General features: G+C 36.7%; 1 protein-coding gene across 2 annotated transcripts; it reads right to left on the reverse strand.

Annotated features, from left to right (window-relative positions):
* Nucleotides 1-1,769: 1,769 nt before the first annotated feature.
* On the reverse strand, nt 1,770-10,424 carry LOC131929439 (uncharacterized). Of its 2 annotated transcripts, none has more exons than XM_059285648.1 (4): nt 10,104-10,424; nt 5,245-5,348; nt 3,459-3,616; nt 1,770-3,010 (listed from the first exon to the last, which is right to left on the reverse strand). In XM_059285648.1, the coding sequence occupies exons 1-4, from the start codon at nt 10,109-10,111 to the stop codon at nt 2,333-2,335; spliced, it is 948 nt and encodes a 315-aa protein (XP_059141631.1). In that variant the 5' UTR covers nt 10,112-10,424; the 3' UTR covers nt 1,770-2,332. The 2 variants fall into 2 exon arrangements, with proteins under 2 accessions (XP_059141631.1, XP_059141632.1); XM_059285649.1 differs by lacking the exon at nt 10,104-10,424 and adding an exon at nt 5,915-5,992.
* Between the last annotated feature and the right edge of the window lie 1,656 nt (nt 10,425-12,080).

A 12,080-nucleotide genomic window follows, 5' to 3' on the forward strand; every position in this document is an offset into this window, starting at 1 on the left:
AGATTTGTCCCTTCAGGATGTCCAGATCAATTTTTTAAGGGCACTTCTAAATTCACTTGTGCACTTAGGGACTGTAGTCAGTGATCTTCTAGTTCAGAGGTTGGCAACATGTGGTTTTGGAGCTACTTAAAGCTCTTTTGAATCAATATAAAAAGTAAAAAAAAAATGGAGAAAATATAAATCCCACTCCTTCTTTATTTGATTTTTTCTGTTTTAAATGCCCTAACTTTCATAGCCAGCTCCCTAAATATATTTATTTGGCTGAAATAATTTATAAAAATGGCTTTCTTCACTCATTAAGGATTGCTGACCTCTGCTCTAGTTAATTAATTGTTCAGATATTGTTTCAGATAGTTTCAAAATTAAAATTGCAGTTATATTTTAATTGTACTTGAATTTGAAATAAGACTGTCATACATTTAAGGTGAATTTATAGAAGTGATGATGTATATTGTATTTTTTTTTCCTCAGAATTTTGGGGAAAATGGTCTGGCCTGCATGTTAGCAAAATTTTTAAGTACTTGCGTAGGTTTGTGTCTTGTAAAGGAAGATAACTTTACAAATCCCAAATTTAAAATTAGAATTAAGTAGCAGCAAAAATATTAGCCCCCCCCCCCCCCCCACCCCCTTTCCATGACTTGTAAAGGGATTGACTTTTTACATAAAATTGTATTGTTACTTATATAATCATGTTTTTTTTTTCCTTGAATATTTTCATACAATTGTTTGTTTATATTCTCACAATAATTGTGTGTCTATAATAATGATAATAATGAAGATGCTATGTCTAATGACTTGGGGTGTCTGATGGTTTAGATCAATGTTATGTATTATTAAAATATTACACTTCTTTACTTGTTTGACTTACGTTTTTAAAAAATAGTCAACCACTGTTGATTGAGTATTTGTATACAGTTCCAAACTGTTGAATTTACAAACATTAATGGATTGTTGAATTTTAAACCCATAGTGACACTTAAAAAAAAAAAAAAAAAACCTTATTGAAGGGTTAGTAACCCATAATTAAACTTGCTGGTTAAAAAATGAGGAATAAAGGCATAGTATGTTACATAAACATACATGCACCATGTTATGAATCCTCAGGCAACATAAACACGTATGTGCAAACGGTGTATGAAGTAAGAGATATTCTTGGTGCCAGTAAACCATCTATCAACCTGGTAAAATATGTTTTAAACCATCAGCTGTATGTGATTATAAATAACACTGCACTTAAAACATGCACTTACTTTTTGTATCAAAGCACTGTGAGAGTTAAGTGACCTCTAACCCCAGAACAAAAAATCAAAATATCAGTTAAAAGTAACAGTGCTTCCATCTACTGAAATAGCGACCTCAAATTTTTGCCATTTTAAATCCTCTAGGCTTGGCTGGGTATTAGTTTTACTTATGATGTCAAATTTGAGCTAAGCAACATATTGTAGAGTAGATGTCATGTCATTCAGGAGCAATACCAAACAGGTGAATTTTATGTAGTCTGATTCAAACCACTTCGCATAATAGCTAATTGCCCAAATAATTACATTTCAAAATAAATGAATATATATTAAATCTATTTGTATATTTCCCTATATATATCATATGTGTGTGGGTGTGTGTATTATATATATATATATATATATATATATATATATATATATGCCATATATTAGTATAAGCAGAAATATGGTGAAAAAACAAAATGTAGGATATTAAAAAACAAGGACTGAAAATCAATTTAAAAAAATAAATTCAGAAAGCTTTTAGAAAATAGGTTAATTTTATATTCATGATCTGTAACAAAACTAATCTTCAACATAAAATATTATTGTAACGTTTGTAATAGTTCATCTAATACAAAAGATAATGCTCATATATTTGGAATGCCATCTCCTACTAAACAAACCAACAAAATATCTGTGCAGAGTTGGATGAATTGTTACATGGTTTCCCATTTGCTTGAGTCAACAGTTTATTCGAATTCAACAATTTTTACCACACCACTTGATTAAGTGTTTTTTTAAATCCTCATTACTGCATTGAGCTATAGCTTAAAACATCATCATTGCATTGAGCTATAACTTAAAACATTATTGCATGAGCTATTGCTTAATAATCATCATTGCATCAAGCAATAGTAAATAAAATAGCTTCAAAATATCGCCAGTCACTGCTTTGAGCCATGACGATAAAAGCAAGCCTGTGTTTGAAAGCTAGCTAGTCATCCAGCAGTTCAAATGTATTTTTATATTTCTGTGATCACAGATGTCTTTATTGTTTTAATGCTTACTCGTTCTTTGTTATCACAAAATATTCAAAGACATTTTTTTTCCTAATCACAGATGCATTTTCTTGATTCATGCAATAAAAAATCCTTCAACAGAAAAGAACTACTTTGACAGTTTGAGCAGGGAGGTAATGGTTGATCCGCCTCCATGTCCTGCCACCATAGGTGATCCACGTCATCCAGTTCTAGGATACAGTCTGTCAACTCCATGTCCTCACCCTCTATCAGTGTATCCAGGCAGGCGGACTCAAAACGGTCAAAGTTTTCAGTGGCCAGGCTAAGCAGGGGGTCGAGGTTAAAAGTGGGGTTGCGTCCCCTGCCGTTGCGCTGGTGGTGTAAGGTGATGTCGTGGAGTAGGCTGTGGCACAACGTTGACAGTTTTTTGGAATTCAGTCTCCTCGGCTTGTGTAATTTATTGCGTAATTTACGTGAGCCGGAGAATCTGTCTCGAACATTTTTTCTAAATTTTAATTTAACAACAAAACGGTCTTTATGTTTCAAGCTAAGTCTTTTTGCCTTGTGCGGGTGAAGAATTTTCTTTTTATTCGATGTTAAGGATTTAACTGAAGAAATGTTGTGCTTGTTCACAGTCTGTCTGTGATCTAACCTATCTCTAGGTGTGGTGGGAGGATGAAATGAGTCCATTTTATTTAAGTTCCATGAACTCATTGGGTTGACCTCCGACCTTTGAGACTGTTCACTTTTCACCATCTCCATTAGCACCTTAAAGACAAATCAAATCAAATGTGTAAGACTGGGATTAACAAAAATTAAATCCTAATTATCAAGATTTAAATTTTACAGTTTGGTTACAAATAAAAAAGAATTTTTTTCCCCAGTGAAAGTCATTCATTTTAGTAAAACAAAATTAGGGGAGATCACTCTTTACTCTTTAGTTCACCTGAAAATATGATTGAACTTTATTCTATAAAACACTCGCAAGCAGACAGGGACACATTAATAATTGTTAACTACCAGTAACCTTACATCCCTATTTTAAAAAGATTCTATTATCAGACACTGGTAAAAAAAAATAATTAATTCCACACATCTCTTATCATTTCTTATCACTCGAGGTACACAACAGAGGCTGATCATGAATAAAAACTTATTTATTAGTTTTAAAAAAAAACACTTAATGCAGGGTTTAAAAAATAATAGGCCTACTCACTAGTTTCTCATCAAATGTGTCGTTCAGCAGACGTCTCAAGACTTTAGTCATCTCCTGGGACTTGTGTATTTTCATGACAATTTTCTTCAGGTGAGTCGACTCACAGTTCAGTGCCTGCAGGTACACAAACTTCCGCCTCTCCCACTCCAACTCCATTTCTACAACAACAACAAAATAATTTAACGGTTATTTCCCTTGGACCAGGTTAGACAACTCTTAACTGCATCGTCTAGCATTACAACTGTGTGTTAGCTCACAGTAAAGCAAAGTCGATTGCAAATCAGCCTGATCGATATTAACCTTCATTGATTGGGTCTTGAATACTTGAATATTTATACAGTTCATCGTTATTTTGAAAATCTAAAAATAAAATTTACTTTGCTTACTTTCAGGAAGACCTTTTTACAAAAATGTATTAACACCCCCCCCCCCCCCCAAATCCCCACTTAATCAAGCGAATTCGCCTATCCTATAATCATAATGTTTTCAATGTAAAGGATCGTTGTATTTAATTAAGAGCCATGTTATTTTAATTAATGCAAGCCTACATTTCTTAGTATCTTTAATACACATTATGTTAATGTAAATTATGTATGCCTATTTAAACAGTTACTTTTTTTTTTTTAAAATAGGAAACAGCGACACACAAACGACAGGCAGATAAGGATTATTTGCATATCCAAGTTCTGCTGCAAGTTTTCTTAGTTATTAAACCTGAACAAAAGCCCGGATGTCGAAGAGTTGTGTAACCTGATTCTATTTTTAATCGTGTTTACGACAATACCAAATGTGTACATAGCCTCGAACCCACCGGTAATTTAGGGTACAGACGTGCTTTCAGCTGACATAAAACACACTTGCGTGTTCTTAATGACACGACTACGACGCACTATGAACTATGATTAGTGAGCATTCTTTAGATGTAATTTTAGCACTGTTAGCAATTGCTAGTTGACAAATAGTTCTTCGAAGCTTTATGACTAAACCTAGACCAACAGTGTGTTGATTTGTTGAGTCTGTTAATTTTCTTACAGAACAGCAATCTTTTATAGTTTGTCCATTCAGTGTTTCTTTCTGCCCTCTCTCCAGTGTGAGGGGGAGGGGTATTGTGGTATTGCATGTTCAACTAAAATCTCATTCACAAGTATTATTTTTTTTTTGTTGGAAAATTGCTCACGACAGACAGGGGGGGGGGGGGACATTTAAATTCTTTTTTTAAAGGAAACTATGCTAAACGCATATGAGTTTTTAAGTAACACTTGCTCAACTTAAAGTGCTATGCGTTAAGCTAGGAGGAGAGAGAGGTGGGGGAATTAACACATTGTAGAACAATGTATGGAAAAAAAAAACTAAATAGATACTGAATATTAGCAAGAGTAGCTGACTTAAAGAGTCATAAATACATAAATGAACGCTTAAACCGTGCTCTTGTGGGTAGATACGGTTCTATGAGAGTGCCTAACACAAGTCAGCTGATCAAAGGTGTTTACCGACACTATGTGTGGGGGGGGGGGGGGGCTGCACTTGTTGTCTCCTCACCCCTGTATTGATATAGGTCACGTGACTGAGGTTTACTAACACTAACACCAGACATAAACAGGATATGTATAAAGTCTATCTCACCCATACACCCCTCCCAACAACATCTAATAATTGTGATTCACGTTATCTTAGAAAAGCGCACACTAAAATTAAACTTCATTAATTAATTAAGATGCACATCTTAAACTAAATTAAATCTACCCAGGAATCAATAGTCCCAATAAGCCAGCGTGATCGAACATACCTAATCGTTCGATCTGTTCGTCTAGCACCGACTCCATCACAACCAGCGAATGTAGACATTCAACAGCGAGACCCATGTCCATTGTGATGTTTGAGTTGTCTACCCTGTATAGGAGGGGAAAAGATATGAGCATGAAAAGGCTTGGGTTATCGAACTTGTTCAAGGGAAATAATCTAAGTTATGAAACATGGGAAGTAAATCTGTATTACAACTGCTCAAATAATCGAAATTGTTCTTACGAAATAGTTCATTACTTAAAAGTTCTGGGTTATCGAATTTTCTAGAAAAATATTTAGCCTTCATAATGGAAAGGGGAACTAAGGCATTTAACAAAAATCCACAAACTAATTAAGCTGAGACATCACACGTCAATGGTACTAATCTTAACACAGACTTACGTTTTATATATATATATATATATATATATATATATATATATATATATATATATATATATATATATATATATATATATATATATATATATATATATATATATATATATATATATATATCGCATATAAAAATGTTCCCGTCCCATCAGCTGTAACTAATGGTTTGCAATAAAACAAAAACACGAATCTTTTCTTTTTTTTTTTAATAAAAGAGATTTGTCTAAAGCCAACATTTTTAAACACTTACTAAAGTCGAATAAAAATCAATATATTACATTTCTATAGATAATCCCGATCATCCCAACACAGCGTGTGTGTTTTGTGCACGGCAAGCATGATATTACACGTAATATTCTCTTCACACACATACACAAATACCTTCCATACACACACATCTCTTTGCCAGTTCAGTGATTCTAGAACAACGTGCAATATCTGGTACCATTTTTTCACCCCAGGAAACACCGTTAGCTTTTGACCGAGACGAAAGGCGAGAAACGAAAGTCGAGGAACAAGAAACTCTGAGGGTTTTCCCCGTAAGGCGTAACTAGGTCAGAGAAGAAATGTTTCTACAGAAAACAAACAGAGCACGTTTTTTCCACACACCTACACACAATTTTATAAGATATTTTTAAACGTTTGATTGCTCGCTTTATACATCCAGCTGTTATGTTTTTTTTATTTTTATTTTCTCAAAAAATGAGAAAAAGATGTGTGTGATAAGGGATTTCGAGTTATAAATTCTTAACCTCTCTTCCTTTAAATTATGTTACAGAATATTAACTTACATTATATTATTTAATATTGGCTTGAAGAGAGTTGTGTTTTTTCCCTTACGTGCAGTTTTAACGACATAGGAGCTTTGACCTTTCGAATCCATATTATAAACAACAAAAAACACCTCAGTGTTTATTTTTGTTTTCGGCACATAACAAACTGCACTCTAGGCTAAAAATAGATCGTAGACACTGTCAAGAATCTACGTCACCGAGGTGCCATCCAACAGACAAGAGCACGCAGACGACAATGGACTTGGAACAATACAAGACATTAGAGGTAGAGGCACAGCTGTAAAACGGGGGAAGGAGGGGGGGGGGGGGGGGCAGGTGTCGGTCTATTTGCCTTTCTTCTTTGTAGGGCTGATCAAATACACAATACAACACACTACCTCGTTATGTGTGTTTTTGTTTTAAGGTGCCTCTTATTTTTCGGTTCACTGAGTTTAATTTTACATGGTGGATCATAAGAGAGTTTAGACCTTCTTGCCTTTTTTTTTCTTTTGAAGGTAGTCTAGAGGTATGCAGCCATTACACCCCCCCCCCCCCCCCCACCTTTCCCCTTTAAAAAAATGTGATGTGATTCAATAAAGAAAAAACAAATTAAAAGGAAGTAGGGTTTATTTCGTGTTGTGCAGAGGGGGGAGGGGCACTATCCAAAACCAATATTCGAGATAATCCCAACCACAAATCAATGTCCTCACAGCACCATCAATATAATTGGTTGGGTTTAGGACAGTTTATGTGAGCTGAAATTTCGAACATCATGTCGCGTTAAACACCTGTGATAGGTGTGTGGTTGGGGGGGGGGTATTATCAGTAGCGTTCAAAGGTCAGGGAGAAGGCTGAGGTGTGTGCGTGGGGGGGGGGGTGGGGGGGGTATTGGCAGTAGCGTTCAAAGATGAGGAAGGGGGCTGTGGTCCGCACCGGGTGACACCATCTATGGGGTGACACCGAGTCAAAAATAGTAAAAAATATATTTGTAAATACAATGTTTTATCCTGTTAAAATATCAAAATGGTAAGGGAGATGAGTAAGTAACATCAACCCGAAAATTTTAGAAAAAAAATGTTGGTTGGGTTGGGGGTGGGGGGTAACAACCGCACCAATCGACACTCGTCCTAGGGACGCCACCTCTAAGAGGAAGTCTGGCCGATCAGTGAATCGAGACGGTATGAGACAGCAGCAGACAGCGGTGTTAAGACCCGGCTTGTCAGCCGTTTGAGGTTGATCTCAGTCACGGTTCACTGGCTCTAGTTAGCCCTGTTGGCTGATCAATCGAAGCAAACACTGAACGGAGTTAGTTAGTTACACGACGTATCTGTGTGTGTATGTTTGTGAGTGTGTGTGTATGTTTGTGTGTGTGCGAGACTGTGTGTGTGTGTGTGTAATCCCATAGGTGTATATGTGTCAGCGCGTGTATATTTGCGTGTATGTGTGTTGGGTGTGTAACCTATATGTGGCAGTGAGTGTGTACGAGTGTAGTATGTATGTATTTATGTGGCGGTGTGTATACGAGTACGTGGAGTCTATATGTGTGCAGGCACTTGAAAGTGATTATGTCTATACACGACAAGCCAATAGAATTTTCTACCTGATCGGTCTCTTCTACACAAAACAGGCCTGCATTATGTTGTCAGTAGACGCGGGTATTATGTGCCTACCTACAGGACCTACGACATCAGGACCAATGACATCAGGCACTAAGTCACCAAACACAGGTATTATGTGTCTACTTACAGGACCTACAGGCACTAAGTCACCAAACATGGGTATTATGTGTCTACCTACAGGACCTATGACATCAGGCACTAAGTCACCAAACACAGGTATTATGTGTCTACTTACAGGACCTACAGGCACTAAGTCACCAAACACAGGTATTATGTGTCTACCTACAGGACCTATGACATCAGGCACTAAGTCACCAAACACAGGTATTATGTGCCTACCTACAGGACCTACGACATCAGGACCTATGACATCAGGCACTAAGTCACCAAACACAGGTATTATGTGCTTACCTACAGGACCTATGACATCAGGCACTAAGTCACCAAACATGGGTATTATGTGTCTACCTACAGGACCTATGACATCAGGCACTAAGTCACCAAACACAGGTATTATGTGTCTACAGGACCTATGACATCAGGCACTAAGTCACCAAACACAGGTATTATGTGTCTACCTACAGGACCTATGACATCAGGCACTAAGTCACCAAACACAGGTATTATGTGTCTACAGGACCTATGACATCAGGCACTAAGTCACCAAACATGGGTATTATGTGTCTACCTACAGGACCTACAGGCACTAAGTCACCAAACACAGGTATTATGTGTCTACAGGACCTATGACATCAGGCACTAAGTCACCAAACACAGGTATTATGTGTCTACTTACAGGACCTACAGGCACTAAGTCACCAAACACAGGTATTATGTGCCTACCTACAGGACCACATCACAATTCAGGCACTAATGATGTGAACGCCCTAACGTGCCATGATGCGATAATGACACCACCCCCCCCCCACATTAGCCTACATTAGTTTGAAATATATTTTTTTCGCACAAAAGACAACACAAGTATACTTTAGCACCGCCTCCCATCACATTATTTAAACGATCTTTAACGTAAAACTAGCTCGATGGTACAGACAACTAGGTTTATCGGTAGTTATCGATCACCACGATAACAATTGGAAGCTATTTTAGCTTGCAATGATGTTCAAGCCATAATATTAATCCATACCATACCATAACCTTTACCTTAAAAAAATTTTAAATGACGATACTCCGTATATAGCCTATACAAGAATGTAATTATATAGGCATACTGTAATATATTGCTCAGTGGCAATCATAGGCAGTAGACTAAGAAAATAATAATAGACGAATATTGACCACAACTGGCTAATTTTTAAAGTTATCCTAGTTCTGCCTAGTTCTCCTTCTCCTAGGTAAATATAAGTGTGAAAACATTACCTAGGTATCCTTCTCCTGGTTAAATGTGTGAAAGTGTTACCTAGGTATCCTCCATGTAACAGAGTGTAAAAGCTTGATCTAGGCCTCGGTCGGGTAAAGGTGAGTGAGTACAAGAAAGATGTTTGAGTTAGAGTTCAAAAACTCGATCACTTTCTGGATTAAGATAATCCATAGCGGGAATAGTTTCAAAATAAGACTTCACGGTCGAGTAATCAGAGAAAAAATAATATATTGTTCTCACCATGCCCCACACTTACCTTAATTTTTCTTAAAGGTGAGGGGTGGGGTGGATTGAAAGAATGAATGTGTACATAATTATTTTTTTTGTAGTTATATTTTTCTATTCTATAAATAAATGCATGCTAATTTTGCTAAAGAAAGACACTAGATCTAGCTCTTTGTACGCTTTTCCTAAGTTTCACACATTCGCTACAAAGAGTATGCCATACATTATACACGATACAGAAAGGTAACGTAACAAACTATGACTGAGTAATAGTTTATCTTTAAAGTGCATTATTTTTCCTTGTCATGCTCTACTAAATTAAACTTACGTAAGCTCCTTTTTTAAAAAGATTTATTAATATGTATACTGTATTTCAGAACACTAACTATTTTTAAACTATCAGCTGAAATAAGTTTAAAAATAAAACTAATATTAAGTGAGAAAGATGAAAAACTGTAACAACACCTACCGGCTCATTCAGTTGTTTTGCTACCGAGGAAGTGAAACGCCCCCTTTTTTTTCAAAACAGCACAGTGTGCTGTGGACTTGAGAGTTCACCGGTGACCTACTTAACGTGACACGGCTCTAGTAAAAATACAAGTGAAGATCTCTGTCACAAATGTCGTTGTTCGAGAAAAACATCTCACTTTTATAGCATGGAGTGGGCTAGAAATTGCCTGGATTAAATTAATGCTTGATGATAAACTCTATGCGAACAAAGGCCGAATGCGAATCAGCTGTTCAGCCGGCATTAATTGACTGCTAGGACTGGTAACCACCTCGTGCTCGTGTTTTTTTTCTTTATGCGCCATTTGTTGAATGGGTCACATGATGTCTTTATTGTTGTTACCGCATTCGTCGTATTTAGGTCACGCTAACCAAGGCCATTGACTGAATCACTTAGTGGGAAAATAATAAGTAATGTTTACCGTAGCTGATTTAGATTACATTTCGGCTGATTTGTCTGTATGGCGTTTAAAAGGTGAATGTCTTTTAACAGAACTAAGGAATAAAATTAGAATACAAAAGTGTAGGAAATAAAACTAAGTTAGTCACAAGTTTTAATTTTAACCCAACAGCAATTTTTTTTTTCGGTTTCGATTTGATAATTAAATTTTTTGTAGACTGTAAACATTTGACAAGTATCCAGGTCAGTGTTTACCAGAGTGATGAGATGCAGGCTTATCGCATTGTTGTCCCACTTCAGTTGTTTACTGGCCAGGGTTCGAATACCACTTGGTAGGATACTGATGTAGATGGAATGATAAAATGCTGATGTGCTCTAAACACAGGGTTGGGCTACGACGGGTTTAAAATAACAAAATAAATTCTTAATGGATATACGTTATACTGTTAAACTTACACACTCAACCCATAATGCTTTCTTTAGTCCCTAATCGTTTAATTTCTTTAGATTTACACACACACACACAAATATTCAAGGCAATTGTTTAATTTTAACCAGTGTCTGATGTTTGATAACATGTTCACGTGTTGTTATTTTTCGATTCACATTTAACCTTCCTCATTCCACGGATATGTTGGTGCACTTCTGGTTTGATACAACCTAGCTAACCACACACAACCTAGCCACACACAACCTAGCCACACACAACCTAGCTAGCCAAACACAACCTAGCTAGCCACACACAACCTAGCTAGCCCTACACAACCTAGCCTACACAACCTAGCCCTATACAACCTACCTAGCCTACACAACCTAGCCCCCCCCCCACACACACACACAACCTAGCCACACACACACACACACAACCTACCCACACCTAACTAGCTCCGGACAATGTAGCCGCACAAAACCTAGACACACAACCTAACTACACAACCATATACACACCATATATCACAACTGTCAAAGCAAGTTTTTTATAGGCTTACTGCCTTTCATAACGATTTTATACTGACTTACGAACTGAAATTTAATTATAATTTTTTGTGTGTTTCCCTTTCAAACCTGACGGTCTTTGGGGCAAGTGAAGTAGAGTTCACTTGTTTCTGTGACCTCAGCATATGAAGAGATAGTGTGGTCAGCACTATGCCCAGCCGCCTTTACTTTCCCTAACGTGAGTTAGGTACCCATCAGAGTTTGGTGGACTCAGGGGCGGTCTACTGATTTGAACCCGGATTCGAACTGGAGACTTACGGGTTATTAGTCCAGCTCTCTACCGCTAGATCACTCCGTCTCATGTAATTATAATTAGCCAACTTGTATTTAGTAATATGTAATTAGTCCACATGTATTTAGTAATATGTAATTAGCCCATCTCTATTTAGTAATATTAAATCTACCCGTTTACACATGCTGTTGACTATTATAATTCCTACAATTAATTTTGATTTTCTGTTGTATCAATTTTTTAAACTTCATTAGCTGGTCATTGATCTAGTAATTTTTGTAATGCTGAATTTGTTTTGCTCTTCTGTTTAA

Source organism: Physella acuta, unplaced genomic scaffold, assembly GCF_028476545.2.
Source record: "Physella acuta isolate Inbredline_101_S28 unplaced genomic scaffold, ASM2847654v3 ptg001628l, whole genome shotgun sequence".
In the NCBI taxonomy this organism is placed as follows: domain Eukaryota; kingdom Metazoa; phylum Mollusca; class Gastropoda; family Physidae; genus Physella; species Physella acuta.